The 21,894-nt window shown below is 36.5% G+C and overlaps 2 protein-coding genes, 1 non-coding gene and 1 pseudogene across 4 annotated transcripts; all 4 read right to left on the reverse strand.

Moving 5' to 3' along the window:
- Positions 1–3,056: 3,056 nt before the first annotated feature.
- Positions 3,057–3,145, reverse strand: LOC129922205 (U5 spliceosomal RNA; annotated as a pseudogene).
- A 796-nt stretch (positions 3,146–3,941) lies between these two features.
- LOC129922204 (U5 spliceosomal RNA) lies at positions 3,942–4,057 on the reverse strand. The gene has a single exon (XR_008774175.1). It is a non-coding gene; the product is annotated as a U5 spliceosomal RNA (small nuclear RNA).
- Positions 4,058–4,113: 56 nt separating this feature from the next.
- LOC106076561 (uncharacterized) lies at positions 4,114–9,140 on the reverse strand. 2 transcript variants are annotated; one of them, XM_056007265.1, is made up of 3 exons: positions 8,921–9,140; positions 6,260–8,048; positions 4,114–4,766 (listed from the first exon to the last, which is right to left on the reverse strand). In XM_056007265.1, exons 1-2 carry the CDS (start codon positions 9,000–9,002, stop codon positions 6,268–6,270), a joined length of 1,863 nt encoding a protein of 620 aa, XP_055863240.1. In that variant the 5' UTR covers positions 9,003–9,140; the 3' UTR covers positions 4,114–4,766; positions 6,260–6,267. The 2 variants fall into 2 exon arrangements, with proteins under 2 accessions (XP_055863240.1, XP_055863239.1); XM_056007264.1 differs by lacking the exon at positions 4,114–4,766 and having other exon boundaries at positions 5,457–8,048; positions 8,921–9,139.
- Positions 9,141–10,856: 1,716 nt separating this feature from the next.
- LOC129921909 (uncharacterized) lies at positions 10,857–16,117 on the reverse strand. The gene is made up of 2 exons (XM_056005153.1): positions 15,955–16,117; positions 10,857–13,314 (listed from the first exon to the last, which is right to left on the reverse strand). Exons 1-2 carry the CDS (start codon positions 16,034–16,036, stop codon positions 11,618–11,620), a joined length of 1,779 nt encoding a protein of 592 aa, XP_055861128.1. The 5' UTR covers positions 16,037–16,117; the 3' UTR covers positions 10,857–11,617.
- Between the last annotated feature and the right edge of the window lie 5,777 nt (positions 16,118–21,894).

Here is a 21,894-nt window from a genome sequence, read left to right on the forward strand (position 1 = left end):
CAAAGTCACAAGCCTCCTGCTCTTGGTACCAGTACTCAATCTTAGAGAACACGCCAGAAACTCCGCAAAGACAAGAACTTTCCATGGGCGTGTTGCTGAAAATATAAAGCATATCACTGTAGATAAAGGCGCCCTGTAAAGCGCTTTGAATAGACCACAGACGTTTTATCATTGTAAATTCAATGCAATCAGCTTGATTCCTGAACACTTGGCTTACTGTCCCGTCTCTTTGTAAAATAAAGTAATTTGTTTCATTTCTGAAACCAACCAAATTTTTAGCTGAGCCTTCAAGATGTCCACAGTCAGTCCATTTATGCTCAGGTACATCTAAAGAAAACACTGTCGACCTTTCATCAGAATATGTGGAACAGAAAATCAAGATACTTCTGTCAAAGTCTAAAGCACTCTCTGGATTTCTCATCATGTCAGGGAACTTGATCTCGCTGTGAAGAACTGGAGTCTCTCTCGGCGACACACATTTCACGCTGCTGCTTGTGCCTTCAATTAAATAGATGAATTTCCCTTTAGAGACTACACGAAAGTCTTTATTTGGAATGTCTAAAACATATTTCCATTCTTTGTTTCTTAACACAAAGATTAAACTTTCAAAATCTGCGCTGCTTACAACGTACAGTTCGTTATCAAAAACAGTTAAATTTGTTATTTGTGAATGTAGTGGACATCTGGTAAGTCTATGCCAACGATAGTTTGAGTTTCCGAGATTCATAAAGCTGACTCGATCTTTGTCAGCTAAGACACCAATATGTTGGTAATTAAGAATGTGTCCTTCATGCGCATCAGGCGGCCAAAATCCATGAGTACTTTTGTCTTGCTTAAAGCTAATAGCTTTCGTAATGACATCTGACGTCTTGCTCACACAAATAATGTCTAGACATCTCTTCAAGACACTCAACCCTGACAGAATTGATTTTCAATGCTTTTAAAAGCCTAGAAAGCAATGAACTTTTGTCTTCAAGCTTTGTATATTCCTTGCATGAATTTCGATTGTCATGTCCATTTTCTCTTGTTGTCACAGAAAGCTTGTCTATTTCATCGCTGCTCTCCCCTGAATATGGATGCTGATTGTCATGGTTTTCAACCCAATCAAAGATAGACTTCAAAACTTTGTCTTGCATTTCGAAAATGAATGAATCTTCTTTCAGTAAGTAAAAAAAAAATCGTTAAAAGTTAATATACGTGTTATCCTCCTCTTCAGACGACCCTAACGGGGACAAACAGCCTGAGAGGACGAATGAAGATTCTCGGTTGGAGGAAGAGAGATGGGAAGAAGAAGGGGAGATCGAGGAGAATTCTTCCGACTCCTCGACTAAATTAGTAATAGACGAGGGGGGAAGCCCCACATCCATACAGTAAATAAACAACAAAACAGGTTAATAAAAAAACATTTCATAAAATGATCACACACACCCACACACACACACACTCATATACACACAAACCATCATCACGCAATCATGGCAGACATTAAAATCTTAACTCTTAACATTCGTAGCTTAAATAATAAACATAAATATATAGTACATCTCGCTAGAAAATATAAACCGGATTTTATTTTCCTTCAAAAGACAAATACTTCTACCACATATCAAGCAAAACAAACTACAACACACATGGGATTCATGGGAGGTTATTTTAGCTTAGGTAGAGATTATAAGGGGGTAGCCATCTTACAAACATCCGATAGATACAAAATCACACACACTCACAACGACAACAATGGGAGGGTAGTAATACTTAAAGTAGTTTCACAAGAACAGAACTACACACTAGTCAATATCTACGCACCCGCTCAGAGAGGAAGAGAAAAACGTGAGTTTTTTCCAAAACCTCAGTGACACACTACAAATCACAAACATAGGAGAACAACTAATAATAGGAGGGGATTTTAATTTTATAGAGGCACAACTGGACAAACAACACACACACACACAATATCCACCCTCTCAGCGGGTAGCAGAAACACACAACTACATGGGAGAAATAGTAAACTACTTCCACCTGGTAGATGCTTATAGGAAATTAGAGCCGAATGGCAAGGAAACTACATTAACACACAGGTCCTACCAGGTTGAAACCAGAATTGACCGTTTTTACATACCCACGGACACCAACATACTTAGTGTGACACATTTAGCAGAAACCCTACATTACTCCGACCATAAAGGTGTACTTTTGGAACTTGGAAAAAAAATAATAAAAGGAAAAAAAAGTAAAGAATCCCATTGGAAGTTAAACAATAACCTTTTGGAAGACCCACTAATCCAAAGAGTAATAAACCAACTCCTGCTAGCAACAGCACAAGACAAAGAAAACAAATACAAATTAACCAAGACGTGGACAATAATAAAAAATTTAATCAAACAACAATTCAAAATCTTAGCAAGAATCAAACAAACAAAGAGGGTAAATGAAGAAAACAGAATAAAAAATCTGCTTACTCAAACGCAGGATGAAATTGAAAAAACAGACCTAACCACACAACTTGAAGAGTTATACAAACACAAATATAGAGGAGCCGAAATCAGATGCAAAAATACCCAAATATCAGAAGGGCCAAACAAATTATACTTGGCGCTAGAACAAAATACACAAAAAAATAGAATAATAACCAACATAACAGACAAAGAAGGAAAAAAAATACAGGAGAGTGACAAAATAATAGACATTTTTACAAAACATTTCGTCAACATGTGTAATGAAGAACAAACAGATACAGACGCACAAAACATACTTCTAAAACACTGTAAAACATTACCTCCATCAGAAAAACAAAAGACAAATAAACCCTTTACATTAGAGGAGCTGAAGGCTGTTTTAGACACAACACAAAATAACAAATCCCCTGGCCCAGACGGTTTGACATATGAATTCCATAAAACTTTTTTCTCCCAAATAGGACACCTACTACTAAGACTATACAATGACATGTTAGAAACAGGACAGACGCCTACAGACTTTAATCTTGCATACATCACACTATTACCAAAAAAAATCTGAAAACAACACAACACCTAGTGACTTTAGACCCATTTCCCTTTTAAATGCTGACTATAAACTGCTGACCCCACGGAAATCTTTAGTAAAAGGCGAAAGATTTACTCCATGTGCAAGGAAGCCAGAGTAAAGAAAATTGAGTGTGCAATCGACCCCATGTAAAAATTTTCTATACAAAATATGGTTATCTTTATATGTATTTGTTGACATAAGATCATAAAAAGAAAAGAAAATTTCAAGTAACATGCATTACGCACTAAAGTCCTGTTTTTAAAACATTGAATTGTATTTAAAACTTTGAAGAGATACATTTTTGTAGTATATTACTTTGTCATAATAAAGAAAAATAATAATTAATTGAGAAGTACTACAAAGAAAGATTTCTATTTTTAAAAAATGCCATTAAATGTGTCTTAAAAAAGTTTAGGCCTACTCAACATTTCTTATTTAAAGCACTCATGAGGTAGACCCCTACACTCTTAATTAATAAAATTGCACGTTTTCCTTTCCAAAAACTAATGTATGTAGTGAGTATAGATATTGTACTTTGCCTTTGAAGAATGAAGGTCTATACCCTATGGTATGAATATGGAAATTGGAAGCTACATTGATATTGCTTTCATAAACAAAGTTTATAATTCTTCAAAGCTAGCAAAATTGAGGTTTAAGCTCAATAAATAGCTCCTCTGAAGGAAAATATTTTCAAAGATTTGAACGGTCGAAACAGTTTTCAATTAGGTAATTATTTTTGTCCCAAAAATTTACATTATCTTTCTAATCTCTAGGAAAATCGTTTGAGTCGTTTTCGAAATACAAACTTTTTTTTTCCACCATAAAGAGTGTGTGCTGATAATAAGGATTAATTGAAAAATGAATGTAAAATAAGGGTTGACAGTCGCAGAAATAGATGAGAATTAAGTTTATTTACCCTACAAAGTAGGGCTTGAAAAATTTGATTTTAGACTCATTAATTTGCTCCTTTGCACGGAAATCTTTAGTAAAAGGCGAAAGATTTACTCGATGTGCAAGGAAGTCTGAGTGAAGAAAATTGTGTGAGTGCAATCGACCCGATGTAAAAAATTTTTATTCCAAATATGGTTATGTTTATATGTATTTATTGATATAAGATCATAAAAAGAAAAAAAAATTTCCAGTAACATACATTACGCACTAAAGTCCTGTTTTTAAAACATTGAATTGTATTTAAAACTTTTAAAACAGAAATCATTTGTGTAGTATATTGCATTGAAGAAAGACTTTTGCCCTAATAGTAGTAATACAAGAGTTGCCCCCCATGCATTCACTAAGGACTTTAAAATTTTGTTGATGCTCTCCCTTTTATTATTATCTATCATATTCATTTTCAATAGATCTATTATGTGTCGTTATAATTAATCACCGAAAGAAAGAAACATAAATACAGAAAAACATATCTATAGTTAATTATATAATATATGTCATATTCAATATGCCAGATATGTAAATTTAGAGGGACTAATCATAAACTCTTGAAACTCAATGCCAACAAAGCTCCCTTTCGCCGGCCACTGCTGTATGGGCAGATGTCTTTGTATCACATCTCTATTCTCTATTACCAGTGTTTCTAAACATAGGACGCTCGGAAAGGCCGAAGACTGAGTACACCAAGGACCACCACCATATTGCTACAATGGACTACACTAACCGCGCGGATGTCGTTATGAAACGGCTCCTGGAAGTGTAGCGTGTGGATAGTGACAGGAATTTTTTAGCTGCAAAAAAAAAAAAAAAAAAAAAAAAAGACGACAATCTAAACTAGCCGTTAAACTAAGAACTCAAAGATGTAACACTTCCACTTCTACCTAAGAACCAAAGCCTCTCCCTCTCCTCTTTGACCTAAGAACCAAAGCCTCCCTCTCCTCTTTGACCTAAGAACCAAAGCCTCCCTCTCCTCTTTGACCTAAGAACCAAAGCCTCCCTCTCCTCTTTGACCTAAGAACCAAAGCCTCCCTCTCCTCTTTGACCTAAGAACCAAAGCCTCCCTCTCCTCTTTGACCTAAGAACCAAAGCCTCCCTCTCATCTTTGACCTAAGAACCAAAGCCTCCCTCTCATCTTTGACCTAAGAACCAAAGCCTCCCTTTCCTCTTTGACCTAAGAACCAAAGCCTCCCTCTCCTCTTTGACCTAAGAACCAAAGCCTCCCTCTCCTCTTTGACCTAAGAACCAAAGCCTCCCTCTCATCTTTGACCTAAGAACCAAAGCCTCCCTCTCCTCTTTGACCTAAGAACAAAAGCCTCCCTCTCATCTTTGACCTAAGAACCAAAGCCTCCCTCTCATCTTTGACCTAAGAACCAAAGCCTCCCTCTCCTCTTTGACCTAAGAACAAAAGCCTCCCTCTCCTCTTTGATCTATTATATACCGTTTACAATATTAAAAAAAAAAGCTTCAAATTGTCTACACAATTAAACGTTTAAGGCTAAGACTGCTTTATTGATCCTCAATGAGATTTGTTTCGATTACAAGGACTCTTTTCTCATATACAGACAACACAACAGAAAAATACACATACATACAACAGACACAACATAAAGAGTTCATTCAGCGACTACACACAGGCATCTTGGTGCTTTTATGTTCCTTGTAAATATATAAATGCATAAATACCAGTCCAGGAAGTAAACGTCCAACCTTCCTGGACCGGGAGCAAGACCTTACTGACTGAACACACTCTCTCGCACATTCAACACATTCAACGAAGACTCAATCACTCAGTTCATAACACGAGCAACATTTTGCATTCATAACAAGGGGATATAACAATCATACCAAAATATCAAACTAACATTCATTCTCGCCATACCTCCCCCTGACAATTAATTATCTCTATATTCTTTTTTTTTTTTTTTTGTATTTATTCATGTTTTGTTATGGACAATGTATAATTATGCAAAGTTTCAGCTTGAACTCAGATCAATGTGTGAATTCTGTTTGCGAAAGAGTCACTTATGATGCTGCAATTCTTTAAAGGAACTTTGAAAGATCCTAGTAGAAGCTCAATTAGATGAACTAAAGCTGTAGAGACAATATGGCAATATTGTCATATATTTTTTAACATTTCAAAAGCTAAATCTAAATCTACGTGTCTAGTCTCGCAACATTAAGTCACCTCACTAAGTTTTTTTTTGTTTGTTATAGGCCCCACTATTTCGAAGTTTATGGTTAAAGGCCACTGTCACAAACAACCGAAAATTATATGAACGCGAACCTGAATAATTAGTTGTTAGATTCTGGTAAACGTTCCAGTAAATGTTCTGACCTCCTTATAAACTCGAATGGCATAATAAAGCGTACAAAGTTACAAGCCTCTTTTTCTTGGTACCAGTACTGGATCTTAGAGAACACACCAGAAACTCCAGGAAAACATAAACTCTCGACGGGTGTGTTGCTAAAAATATAAAGTTCATCACTGTAGATGAATGCTCCTCGAAGAGCGCTTTGAAAAGACCACAGACGTTTAATGAATATAAATTCAATCCAATCATCTAGTTTCCTTAACACTTGGCTGATCGATCCATCTCTTTGTAGTATAAAGTAGTTTGTTTCATTTCTAAATCCAACCAAATATTTAGCTGAACCTTCAAGATGTCCACAGTAAGTCCATTTATGTTCAGGTACGTCTAAACAAAACACTGTCGACCTCTCATCAGAGTCAGTGGAACAGAAAATCAAGATACTTCTGTCAAAGTCTAAAGCACTCTCTGGATTTCTCATCATGTCAGGGAACTTGATCTCGCTGTGAAGAACTGGAGTCCCTCTCGGCGACACACATTTCACGCTGCTGCTTGTGCCGTCTATGACGTAGATAAATTCTCCCTTAGAGACAACCACAAAGTTTTTATTGGGAAGGTCCAAAACAAATTTCCATTCTTCATTTCTAAACACAAAGATCAAACTTTCTAAACCTGTGCTGCTGATGGCGTACAGCTCGTTATCAAATACTGTTAAATTTGTAATTGTCGAATGTAATAGACATTTAGAAAGTCTACGCCAGTTATAGAAGGAATGATCGAGATACATAATGCTTACTCGATCTTTATCAGCTAACACACCAATATGTCTGTAATTTTGAAGGTTTCCATATAGCTGGGAGGGAAACCAGTATCCATGAGTATTTTTATCTAGCTTGCAGCTTATGGCTTCATTTATAAGAAGTTTCGCTTCTTGGTCTCGCTGACACATGCCATGTCTGGACAGCTCTTGAAGACATTCAAGGCTGGCTGAACGATATTTGGAGTCTTTTAACAGTGTATAGAGAATGGAACTTTTGTTTTCAAACTTCTCGTATTCCGTGCATAAAACGACTTTGTCATAGTCTCTTATTTTCTGAGATGACATGTCTAGATCATTGTCTCTTGTTTTTTGAGATGACATGTCTAGATCATCGTTCTTTGAGCTCGAACATGGACCTCGATTGTCATAGTTTTCAGTCCAGTTAAAAATAGATTTCAAAACATCGTCACTCATATCCGGTCTGAATGGCCATTCTTTTACTAAGTACAAAATGTCTTCGTAAGTTAAAACACGTATCACGCCCACTTCCCAGTCTTTCATTAGTTGACTGCCTTTCTTGTTGTTTTGAAAAAAGCGAACCAAAAATTCTTTAGCTTTGTTGAGAACGATGTCGGACTTGTAGAGATGAGCCTTTGTGTAGATACTCTCAAAATTGTCCTCGGAAAAAATCTGGCCAACGTTCGCTTCACAAATTCTAATGAGGGATGGAACCTTCAGGAGTCTGGCTGCATCCCAGAGTTCTAAAACGTTTTCAGTATACCATGAGTAGTTTATACAACAACCGCTTTTGCTTAATACAAACTCATTCAGCATGTTGGAAGACAATTTGATGAGCTGAACCTTTACTGTTTTCTTCTCAACCATGTTGAACTTTCTATAGTAAGTATGTAAGATAGAAGCAGTTAAATCATGATTGAATTTAAAGCGTCTTCCATCTATTTCAAATTCCAAGTCAGTTTGGAGACTTCCACATGAAACACAATCTAAAAAAAAAAAACAATAAATAAATATTTTTATTTTTAATGCTCAGATTGCCATACCAGGCAGTGATATTGAAACTTAAAATATTGCAGATGTGAGCGTGATAAAACATAGCCAAGGCCTTTTTGCTAACATTAAACGAGGACAGTTTTCTTAGTAATCGTAATCTTTGCTGCCCTGTTTTGCTGATATAATCAGTATTTGCAGTAAAATTTAGTTTATTGTCTAGGATAGTACCAAGGTATTTAAATGTTTGCACAATTTCAATAGTCTCTCCAGCTTCAGAAACAATATCATTAATTGATCATCATTTCTTTGTTTTTTTTTTACATTTAATAATAAAAAATTATCTTTACAGTATTTTTCAATGTGTTCTATTTCTCTAAAATACTCATATACGTCTGAACTCTCTGAGAGCAGGGCAAGAAGAGCCGCATCATCAGCGAATTTTGTGAAGGAGCAAAAAGGACTATCGGATTGAATATCATTGGTGTTTCAAAATGAACCACAATGGCGATGTCAAAGTCCCCTGGGGCGCCCCTGTGTTAACTATGCGTTCATTTGATATAACATTGTTTACCCTAACCCTCTGAGATCTCTGGGTCGAAAATTCATTAGCCCATAGTATTATGTATGGACTAATCTGCAACGCTTTCATCTTTTCAATGAGTAAATGAAGTTGTATAGTGTTAAAAGCTGATGAGAAATCAATAAAGAACAATCTTACATAAGTGTTCGGTAAGTCCAGATGTTTGTAGACACAGTTTATTAAATATTTAGAATGTAGCAGCAATATTGCCTGGGAACAAATTTGTCTTCAATATAATAAATGAAATAATGAATTGATATAATCTAAATCTAGATGTGGATCTACCTTTGCTATGGCTGGTTTGTTTCTTATCATTTAACGTGTAGTTTGCTTGATTTCTAGATCTAGGTTGGGCAAATGGCTGCATGTTTACTTGGAGTCAAGAAAGCGTGTAATTCTATGGAGATGCAGATTAACTACTGGAGAATGGTCAAAAGAAGAAAACAATCAGAATAAATATCTCTGATAATAGAAAAAAGTGTTGCATGGTGCTCTGATTTACAAACTTGACTTATTTCAGTGAGTCGCAAAATTAAAAGAGACATTGAATCATTTCAGTGCACATTTTATTACGCTGTGATCTGTGCACAAAGAAAGATTTCCATTCTATATCTACAAGACAATTTCTTTTATGGCAGTAAAACTGTTAATAGCTAGATTTTTTTAGGTGTATTCGGTGTGCAGAATAAAGGTATTGTTAATAAAGTATTATTTTTTATGTTAATAAGGCTAGTCTTCGAGTACGAAGATTAGTGAGGAATGCAGTATTTCCCGTGGCTGCGCAGTCCCAGCTGTGACCTACATATTTTGCCACAACCAGGGCATGCATAATCATTGTCCGCATGTGGTTGATTTAGATTTTCTTTTCGCCGTCTACGTTTGTCCTCGGCAGCAGATTTTCTTTTGGTCTCAAATGTGTATCGCGCGGCCTTCGTGAGTGACCTCCAGCTGTCTCGTTCTGAGGCCGCATGCAACCAGATGCTGTCTTCTACGTCAGCCAAGGAAAGTTGACGCCTAAGCTGGTCTTAGAAGCGTTTCCGTTGGGGGGGACTCTGTTACGTCGACCACCTTTTAGCTCACCAACAAAAGACTGCCTTTGGCATACGTTCGTCTGCCATTAAGGGATACGTGCCCTACCCAGCGTATATATATATACACGTTTTGTTCTAAGAATTTTATTTAATTTTACCCTGACTGACATGGAGAAAAGTAGTAGGCAGAAAACGATAATTGGAAAGAGACAGTTGGAGAGATCTCACAAAGGGGTAAGAACACAAACTTGAGGACCAATGACAAGCAGTTGCGCCATGTCGCACCTATTGAATTAATTGCGCAGTAAAAATGTTCTCTGTTTAATAGCGCCGCTTTCATCAACTCTTGATGACGTAATTTGCGCTATTTTGTTTGTGTGCAGTAGGTGATCTCCCCTTGTTGCTTCGTCATAATTTTTTATGACGTAAATTGACAACTTTCGTCTGGTGCATTCGCGCCATGTTGTTAGACTGAAACAGCCCCCAAATGAATGTTCTAATTAATCCTTAGTTGAAGCGTCAGGGAAACAGGTGTAAAGTCAGCAAAAAAAAATCGTTCATAAATTATCGAAACAGCGTGATACTGTAACATACAGATTATTAATAACTATAGGATTCTTTACTGTTCTGACATTTCCATGCACTATAAATGGCTATTCGCTTACTATAAGAACTGTGATGTTTGCTTAAAAAACACAAATTATACAAGTTATGAGTGAGTCTGGTGTGAATGTACTTTTTTTTTAATAGTTATAATGTTTTGTTTGGTGTAATGCACAAATTCTAAGACAAATTTCCTTATATCTTTCCTAAAAGATTATTATTATTATTAGGTTAGAAAAGAACGAATATTCATTCTCTTGCGCAGCCAGGGTCGAGTTTTGTTAGAGGGAAACAAAATTCATCGTAGTCTCCCTTTATCAGTTTCCCGTAAGGAATTTTCTGGTGATGTGGCAGGTCAGCAGAGTTCTATAACGTTTTAATTAAATATCATTGTAAAATTTGCAATAGCATTTGAATAAATATCATAAACAGTCGAATTGTATAATAGGATTGACAATCAATTTACATTTGAGCAAAAATCAATAAAATTAGGTAACCAGCTCACAGTATTTGTTCAACATATATGTATACATCCACCTTTTATTGCTTTCTGGTACAATATTCATACAAAGTAGAATTGGAAATAACATTTTCTACGCTAATGTTAGCGACTGCTAAAATTACAACAGATTTTTACTACATTATTTAAATTTTTACTATCTGACATTTGCATGGACCATATTTTTAATAACATAGTTGTATAGCAGCACTTGAGCTATAAAGGGAAGGTAAACCCTGAGGGATTATGGGCACGACCTGGCCTAAATGGTGCCGATGTGCAAAAAAAAAACCCCACAATACCAAATACCTTTGATTGACCGACAATACGGTATCATTCATTATTTTAAAACATTTTTAGCTTAGTTTACCAGTTCATTTAATTTTGCTGCCATTTTTTCTTCATTTCTGTCTTGCTTTGGGAGGTCACGTGTCTGGTAATTTTACGTAAGTTGCGGTGTGTGTAAATAATATAGCATGAGAGTACAGTATCAACAAGATAAAGAAAGTACACCAACTTATCTATGACTTATATGTGACTTGTCTGTGAATGAAACTTATCTGCGACTTATTTGTGACTTGTCTTTGACTTATCTGTAGCTTATCTGTGACTTAAATTTAACTTGCACTACAGCTAAGAAATAACATGGTTTAAATCATGTAGCCCAACCTACCTTAAATGTAGAGACATGTATAAATATATTGATATATATTTTTAAATGTTTTAAAGCTAAATTTGAAGTTCTGACTATGCTGGTCTAGTACCGTAACACTAAGTTTATTAAATTTGTTATAGGCCCCACTGTTTCAAAGTTTACGGTCAATGACTACAGTCACACACAACCGGAAATTATATGAACGCGAACCTAATTACTTGGTTGTCAGATTCGGGTTCAGGTTCAATTAAACGTTCTGACCTTTGTATATACTGGTATGGCATAATACAGTGTACAAAGCTACACGCCTCTTCTTCTTGGTACCAGTACTGGATCTTGGAGAACACGCCTGACACTCCAGGAAGACATAAACTCTCCATGGGTGTGTTGCTGAAAACAAATAGTTTATCACTGTAGATGAATGCTCCTCGAAGAGCGCTTTGAAAAGACCACAGACGTTTAATGAATATAAATTCAATCCAATCATCTAGTTTCCTTAACACTTGGCTGATCGATCCATCTCTTTGTAGTATAAAGTAGTTTGTTTCATTTCTAAATCCAACCAAATATTTAGCTGAACCTTCAAGATGTCCACAGTAAGTCCATTTATGTTCAGGTACGTCTAAACAAAACACTGTCGACCTCTCATCAGAGTCAGTGGAACAGAAAATCAAGATACTTCTGTCAAAGTCTAAAGCACTCTCTGGATTTCTCATCATGTCAGGGAACTTGATCTCGCTGTGAAGAACTGGAGTCTCTCTCGGAGACACGCATCTCACGCTGCTGCTTGTGCTATCAATAAAATAAATAAATTCTCCCTTAGAGACAACGACAAAATTTTTATTTGAAAGATCCAAAACAAATGTCCATTCTTCATTTCTAAACACAAAGATCAAACTTTCTAAACCTGTGCTGCTGATGGCGTACAGCTCGTTATCAAATACTGTTAAATTTGTAATTGTTGAATGTAATAGACATTTAGAAAGTCTACGCCAGTTATAGAAGGAATGATCGAGATACATAATGCTTACTCGATCTTTATCAGCTAACGCACCAATATGTCTGTAATTTTGAAGGTTTCCATATAGCTGGGAGGGAAACCAGTATCCATGAGTATTTCTATCTAGCTTGCAGCTTATGGCTTCATTTATAAGAAGTTTCGCTTCTTGATCTCGCTGACACATGCCATGTCTGGACAGCTCTTGAAGACATTCAAGGCTGGCTGAACGATATTTGGAGTCTTTTAACAGTGTATAGAGAATGGAACTTTTGTTTTCGAACTTCTCGTATTCCGTGCATGAAACGACTTTGTCGTAGTTTTCAGCCAATTCAAAAATAGATTTCAAAACATCGTCACTAATATCCGGTCTGAATGGCCATTCTCTTATTAAATGCAAAAAGTCTTCGTAAGTTAAAACACGAATCACGCCCGCTTCGCAGTCGTTCATTGGTTGATTCTCTTCCATTTGGTACCTAAAAAAGTTATCCAAAAATCTTCTAGCTTTGTAGAGAACGAAGTCGGACTTGTAGTGATGAGCCTTCGTGTAGATTCTCTCAAAATTGTCCTTGGAAAAATTCTGGCCTACTTTCACTTCGCAATTTTTAATGAGGGATGGAACCTTTAGGACTCTGGTTGCATCCCAGAGTTCTAAAACGTTTTCAGTATACCATGAGTAGTTAATACAACAATCCTTTCTCCTTAATATAAACTCATCAAGAGTGCTGGAAGACAATTTGATGAGCTGAACCTTTTCTGAGTTGTTCTCCACCATGTTGAACTTTCTCTGGTAAAAATGTAAGATAGAAGCAGTTAAATCATGATTGAATTTAAAACGTGTTCCATCTATTTCAAATTCCAAGTCAGTTTGGAGACTTCCACATGAAACACAATCTAAAAGAAAAAAAAAAAAACAATAAGAAAAACATTTAAAATACTTTTAAAAACACATAAAAAGATTATAAGAAGTGTAATTGTAATGTAGTCAGTTTGGGTCAGTTATGTCATTAAATTTGTAATAGATTTAGACCAACAACAATTAATCTCTGAGATTAGAAATATTTTTACCAATTCTTTTTGTTTAGCGCAATTTCGTGTTTTCAGCTTTCTCAATGCGCTATGATTCTATCTCTTATCTGGACCAGTTTGAGAGAAAGAAAGGGTTTTATGGGTGAATTTTTTTATCGTTTTTTTGGTTTTTAAAAGCATTAAAAAAAAAAAAAACGAGGATTCGAACTAATGGCTTATGCCTTCCTGGGCCGACGTGCTAAATTCTCTGCTAGTGAGGTGTTTTTGACTAGAAAATATTTTATACTTATATATTGTTTGTTTAAATTCAGAACGTCGACCTTTAAAGGGAACTAATTCCCTTTACACTACCACTTCAGTCAAGTACAGTCTCTTTCCCTTGTTCAAGATACCAAACAAAATAATTTATTACCAATATTTTATTAACTAATTGGTCAATTCTTTACATTGGTTCTTGTGTTGCCAGGTAAAAGAAATAATTGTGCAAAGTTTCAGCTTGATCCGAGATTGTGTGTGGGAGAAATAACGTGTACAAACTTTACAGTTGAAGACTATAAAATACTAGTAGGTAAGTAAAAGTAAAATCCCACCGTCAGACCTTGCGATCTATGGGGAAGATAGTGTTAAGGTCATTATTCTTTGGCCAACCGCTAACAAGCAGGGTGTCATGTGGCCAGCACAACGAGCATCCAACAACAATTCAGGTAATCCTTGGAGTTGGATGGATTCAGGGGCGCTCTAAAAATCCCGAAATTCAGAATCCCTATTGTAACAGAGATTCGAACCCAGGACCTCAGTTTTGGAATTCAAGTGCTTAACCATTCAGCCACCGCCAATACTACCCCATAATATCTAAAAATTTATGACTAAAGTATGAGCTCAGCATTTGGTTATTCAAACTAACGTATCTTCTACAGGACTATACAAATTATAAATGAAGAATGAAGACCCAATATGTTTTTTTAAAGCCGACATATAGAAAAAAGTACAAGATTAAAATTCTTTCGCCTTCAAGCTCAGTGGACCTCATTCACATATCGTAAACAAACAACATTAAGCCGCGTGATTCTCTATCTCTTCTAAACAAATTACGATCTAATTTTAATACACAATGGCTATCACGTGACAGTTTTTTTTTCGTTGTTTTATCAATATCACCACGTGACGAAATTGTTTATTTACGATTGGTGAATGAGGTCCATTAAAACTTTTTTTTTTGTGCGTACGTTTCCCCTTGAGACAGAACTTACTTTTGTAGATATTAGCCAACATTGACTATATACGTAATTGTGTGTGTAAACATTTCTAAAAACAAAATGAAATGTATATATATATTTATTATTCTTGGAGTTGAGTTTGGAGGTAAAAAAGAAGATAATAAGATAAAATAATTCATGGCTAAAAGAGGGTTAAAAAAAGAAGCTTATGAAATACCTAAATATTGAAATAAAAAAGCCAAAGAGAAGTCAGTGGTTGTAGGAAAAATTATTTTTAAGGGTTGTTGACGGGGAAAGCTAGAAAAGTGAAACTAGAATTCTCAAGCTAGAAGTATTTAAGTCTTGTGTGTAGGAGGTCGATATAAGCAAGCCGTTCTAATTCAACATAACAAACTATAAATCTAAGTGTCAGCATTACGATTTGCAAAGGTGTCAAATGTAAAAAAACAACAAAAAAAAAACAACAACACAAAAACAAAACAACAACAGGCCGACAAATATCCTAGGGCCAATCAAACATCCTAGAGCCAATGAAATATCATAGAGCCAATGAAATATCCTAGAGCCAATCAAACATCCCAGAGCCAATGAAATATCCTAGAGCCAATGAAATATCCTAGAGCCAATGAAATATCCTAGAAAATCAAATATCCTAGAGCCAATCAAACATCCTAGAGCCAATCAAACATCCTAGAGCCAATCAAGTATCCTAGAGCCAATGAAATATTCTAGAGCCTATCAAACATCCTAGAGCCAATGAAATATCCTAGAGCCAATGAAATATCCTAGAGCCAATGAAATATCCTAGAGCCAATCAAAAATCCTGGAGCCAATCAAATATCTTAGAGCCAATCAAACATCCTAGAGAAAAATCAAATATCATAGCGCCAATGAGATATACTAGAGCCAATGAAATATAATAGAGCCAATCAAAGATCCTAGGGCCAATCAAATATCCTAGAGCCAATGAAATATCCTAGAGCCAATGAAATCTTCTAGAGCAAATCAAATATCCTAGAGCCAATCAAATATTTCAAAATAACGAAAATAGTCTGTGAGTGTGCATAAGACTATTTGTTAAGGTGGAGAGTTGAGGGGGGTGGGTGGTAGAAAAGTGATACTAGAATTTACGGGCCTGTAGAAATTAGAAGGAAAACAAATGGGAGGTTTTCATTGCAAACCAATATGTAGCGGCAATATAGCCTGGGACCAAATTAGCGGATGTAGCCGGTGGTCAATGCTAGTCTTACATATAATAAATAATAATATAATCTAAATGTAAATCGACCTTTACTATGGCTGCTTTGTTTCTTATCATTTAACGTATTATTTGCTTGATTGCTAGATCTAGGTAGCATTAATCGCTGCATGTTTACTTGGAGTCAAAATACGCCAAGTAAGCGTGTAATTCTATGGAGATCTAGATCATCTACAGAAGCATAGTTTAACAAAAAGAAAACATCAGAAGAAACATCTTTGAATAGAAAAAAAAGTGTTGCATGGTGCTCTGATTTACAAACTTGTTTCAGTGAGTCGCAAAATTTGAAGAGCCATTAAATCCTTTCAGTCTACACTGTATTGAATGTCTACTCTCTATCTATAGGATTATTTCTTCTATGGCGGCTAAAACTGTTAATAATGGTGCATCCGGTGTGCAAAATAAAGGGAGTAAATATATTTGATAAAGCTTGACTTCGAGTCCGAAGATCAGTGAGGAATGCAGTATTTTCAATGGCTGCGCAGCCCCAGTTGCGACCTACATATTTTGCCACAATAGGGCAAGCATAACCATTGTCCGCAGGCGGTCGATTTAGATTTTCTTTTCGCCGTCTGCGTCTGTTCTCGGCAGCGTATTTTCTTTTGGTCTTAAATGTATATCCCGCGGCCTTTGTGAGTGAAACAATTTCGAACACTCATTTTGGGGGCCCCCGTCAAGAAGTGGCCGGGGGGATTTTCAAATTTTCCCCCTTCCCCCAACCTAACTACGCCCTTGCTAGCAAGAGCTGTTGGAACATTTTGAAGAAGGCAATGTATTCATTTCTCGTAGTACAACCAAATGTATACATATCTTGGCAACAAATACAACAGCGGTTCTCAAACTGTGACGAACACAACTAGGATGCACGAAAGAGGTTATTAGCTTTTCGCCTTCACCTATCCTTTAGTCTGTTGAACCCTTGGGGCACCACACAAGATTTGTCGACCGTCTTTCTCCGCTTCTCTCTGTCTTATGCCTTGGAAAGAACCTCTTTCCATGGGAGGTCATTTTTCATGTTGTCTTCCCATCGTTTTCTCTGTCTGCCTCTTCTTTTTTCTTCTGGTACTGTTCCATACAGGAAGGTCTTTGCTAGCTCCGAAGAACTTGTAGTATGTCTATTCATGTGACTTAGAAATCTGTTATATCTGCACTTCTGTATTGAATGTCGCACAAGTAGTGTTGACTTAAGAGACACTTGCGTGTAAAAGCTATTCTTACATCTTAACCATCCCTTATCAGATTGATATTTGATATTTTTTCGCGTTAAAATAAAATGACCTAATACATAGCCCTTTTTATGAACTAATGCAAACCGAATCATTTAAATAGTAAGCTTAATTAACGAAGAGGAGATAACTTTGTTTAAAAATTGTTGTGAAACTCTCCGAAAAATGTAAAAAATTGATTTAATTCAAATTTACTAAAGTGTCGTTTTTGTAAAAAGACACAGTTGAAACAAATTTAAAACCAGATATTCAGAAACATTTAAAACTCTAATTATCCACATTAAGTGGATTACTGTTTTACCGCAGTCACCACTCCCCCATATTAAATCTAGGAAGTAGTATAAGTAATATAAGGGAACATTAGTGTCCCGTGCATCACATAGAAGACTCAATGGTAAAAAAACAAAAGGCTATATTCCATATAATTGCATCAATTAGTTTGGATCTGTCATGGAAAAATATAAAATGTAATCGACTTAGACATATAAATCAGTGTGATAGAAATACCTTACGTTCTTGTTTAGCTTTCTCAATGCGCTATGATCCTACCAATTGTTTGGACCAGCCGCGAATAGAGTAAGAATATTTACATCATGGGCGTAGACAAGTGGGGCCCTTGGGGTTCACCCCCCACCCCTTAAATGAAATTCCAGGGGGGGGGGGATCGAAATTGAATGACTGATTTTTTGCTTTGATTCCGTTTACTTTAGTTGAGATTTTAATACTAAACCATCACTTGCCCCAGCGCAGCCAAGGGGCTTTGAGTTTAAACTCCCTACCAGGGGGGCTTGCAGTCAAATCCCCCTCTTCCATAAAACAAAAGTAAAAAAAAAAAAAAGGAATGCAAATGATAATCCCGAAATTCCAAGAGCGTGTCTAAGGAAGATTTGTTTATTTTAAACCCCCCTCCGAAATTTACGATAAACCCACAATATACAGAGAGTTTTGAGGTTGAAAACCTCTCTCTTCAATTTTATTCTAAAGCAAACTACAGTCACCAATTTCTATGAGCGTAGTTAAGGGGCTATTAAATTATAAAATAAAATAACTCACAGATTTTTAAGTTTAAAACCCCCCGAAAAATGATTTTGACGATAAATCTTCCCATTTCGATATAAAATCTAAAGCAAACTACAGTCACCTAATTCCAAGACCGTAGCCAAGAGAGGTTACTAATTTCTCCCAGTGGCTGACTCCATTAATAAAGTGCAGTGAATAGTCCTCTGCCGAAATTAAAAAAGATAAATGACTAATTGTTGTGGCTCAATAAAGATGGCTAAGACGAATTTCAGGAGTCAGATATAGAGATCGGGTCACAATCAAGGCAATCCTATGCCGAACTGGGAGTCGACCCCTTAGTAAGGTTGTGACAGAGGTTTTCGGGACATGTTATCCGACAAAATGAATTACGCATAATAAGAGTTGCGATGATATGGAGGCTATTACTAGGAAAGCGCAAACAGGGACATCCACACTTTCATGGCGGTGATCAGAGCAGGTGGGAAGAGGCTTCAGACATTGCCAGTGACAGATTTTTGTGGAAGCAGCTTACCGCCCAATGCGCCGAACGACGCGGGAGAATCTAAGTCATTAAGAATAGCACAAAAGGTTTTTGAAAAAGAACTTTTTAATAGCAGGAAAATGCACTGTAGATACCTCAGAATATGCATTTTGTTGGCTTTCAAAACTGGAAATAGTGCTTGACGGCGAAGCTACGCCCCGAGCTGGGGGAGCTCACAGCGATTCTAAGGTACAATAAGAATGAAGGTTCAGAATGTAATAAAGATTAATTATGCACACACTCACGCTTGCATACACACACAAGTGCACACATACACATTTTTATTTTGCAGTGGGTTTCCACTCAACACCCCCCCCCCCCTGAAAAAGAATCCTGGCTACGCCCATGATTTACATATTTATATATACATGATCGTTTTTTTTATGAAACAAAAAGTTCATTGAGTGCTCAAGATTTCTCAAGAGGACTAATTCAACTTATACTGCACATCTATCAAGTACGATTTCTTTCCCTTGTTGAAGATGTCAAACAAAATAATTAATTACCAAACTAATTGGTTAATTTTAATTTGTTACTGATTCGTGTGCTGTCCGATAAAAGAAATAGTTGCGCAAAATGTCAGCCTAATCCGAGATTGGGTGTGGTAGAAATAACGTGTACAAAATTTTTACCAGACAGACAGAGTGAGTTGACATTAGCCTTGTAATAAAACACTTTGTAATGTTAAGTGCATCAACGCTTAAAATAATAAAGTCCTATTGAACCCATCCTCTGCTGTGTCGGCTGAGACCGGGCAGTTTCCAGTTATCGGATATCATTGCGTCAAGGACCAGATATGGCCCGCTGGTCGTTGTTTGTGTTTGGCAGAAAAATATCATCGTAAAAAGATTCAGATAGTTCTAACGCTACATTCCCCCACAAATCCACGTTTGGCACAAACCAGTGAACGAAGTTACTAGTTTCTTGATCTGAAAACCAGTAGTCAATCTTCCAGAACAGGCCGGAAACTGCTTGAAGACAAGAAGGCTCAATTGGAGTATCTCCATAGATGTAAAGTACATCATTGAAGATGAAGGCGCCACGCAACGAATTCTGGATAGACCACAGACGTTTTATTAATATAAAGCCAATACTGTCATCTTGGTTCCTTAGCACCTGGCTTATTGCTCCATCTCTTTGTAAGATGAAATATTTTGTCTCATTTCTAAAACCAACCAAATTTTTAGCTGATCCTTCAAGATGTCCACAGTCAGTCCATTTATGTTCAGGTACGTCTAAACAAAACACTGTCGACCTTTCATCAGAGTCAGCGGAACAGAAAATCAAGATACTTTTGTCAAAGTCTAAAGCACTCTCTGGATTTCTCGCTGTTAAGAACTGGAGTCGTCTTCGGCATGACACATTTAATCCTGCAGTTTTTGCCGTCCATGATATAAATACATCGGCCTTTAGACAGGACGATGAAATCACTTCCGGATATTTCCGAAACAAATTTCCATTCTTTGTTCGTGAAAACAAAGAGCAGACTTTGAAAGTCCAAACTGCTTATCACGTAAAGTTCGTCATCAAAAATGCTCAAATTTGTTATTTTTGCATGGAGGGAACATTTAGGAAGATCTTTCCAATCATCCATTTTAAGGACCAAAGCGCTGACTTGATCCTTACTAGCTAACACTCCAATGTGTCTGAACACGTGACCGTTTCTATGTAAGGCATAGTGAGGCAAATAGCCATGTACATTTCTCTCTAGTTTATAGCTGATGGCTTCTGTAATTACAAGCTTTGCTTCTTTGTCTTCTTCACACAATTGATGTTTAGAGAGCTCCACTAGACATTCGACGCTTGCTAAGCCATATCTCGATGCTCGTAATAGCTTTGAGAACTTAGAACTAGGATCTCCTTCTACGTCTTCTTTGCAGGGCACGCTATTGTCCAATTTTGTTTTTTTCTGGGATACTTCAACCAGATTTTCTTGCAATTGCATTTGATTATATTCCGCCCATTCAAACATGGACCGTAAGACAATATCCTCATTTTTGATCCTAAGCTCTTCACTGGCAACTGCATACATTAAGTCTTCGAAGGTTAAAATTCGCATCAGACCAACTTTTTGGACGAGCCTAAACATATGTAACAAAAAGATTCTTGCTTTGCAGAGGATGCGATTCGACTGATAAGCATTTGCCTTTGCGTAGATCTATTCAAACGTTTCTAATGAGATCATCTTTCCGACTTGTGTCTCGCAGTTTTCTATAAGAGATGGAATCTTCAGGAAATGTGCAGTCTCCCAGATTTCAGAGAAGTGTTCGTATCCCCATAAGCCATTTCCGATTTCGGAAATGTTGGTATCTAGGAAATGTCTAAATGTCTCGGCGGAAATGTTTGTCAAAGACACGGTGTCGGATTTGCTCTCAATCAAGTTCAACCTGGATCTGATGGAATGAAGGATTGCAGCGGTTAACACTTTGTTGAACTTAAACTTGTTTCCCTCGATTTCAAATTCAGATATACGATGAAGGCTGTCACAGTTATAAGCTGAAAAGAACCAAAATAATAAAAATACAATATAATTTTTAAAAAATTATCTTATCTTCAAATCTTATAAAATACCGACGTTTCTTCAAAAATTAAAATTTGATCATATGTGTATTTATAACCTAACTAATTTGAGATTTAAACTGTTAAGTTATGTTTTTTTTTGGCTGATTCAGGCAACCCGTTACATGGAACTAGGAAAAAGGGAGGACTGGTCTAAATTTGTCCTAGCGTACGGAAAAATGAATTAAGAACATAATAATTTAATGTATCTATTAGTAAGGAGCCAATAAACTGTTTCATTTTATCACCTAATTCTCTCTCTCTCTTTCTCTCAAATATAATAAGGCTTGTCTTCGAGTCCGAAGATTAATGACGAATGCAGTATTTCTAGTGGCTACACAGCCCCAGCTGTGACCTACATATTTTGCCACAACAGGCATGCATAACCATTGTCCGCGGTGGTCGATTAAGATTCGCCCTCTGCGTCTGTCTTCGGAATAGTCTGTTCTTTATCAAACATGACGACAAATGCCACCTATCCTGCGCCATTCACCACTATTCGCTAGCATCCTCCTTTAGGCGATGGAGTGACACACTTTATTCATATATCCTTGCCAACTAGCGTGTCACTGATCGCTTACACGCTTACTTACTTACTTACTTACTCACTCACTCTCTCTCACA

Source organism: Biomphalaria glabrata, chromosome 12, assembly GCF_947242115.1.
Source record: "Biomphalaria glabrata chromosome 12, xgBioGlab47.1, whole genome shotgun sequence".
In the NCBI taxonomy this organism is placed as follows: Eukaryota; Metazoa; Mollusca; class Gastropoda; family Planorbidae; genus Biomphalaria; species Biomphalaria glabrata.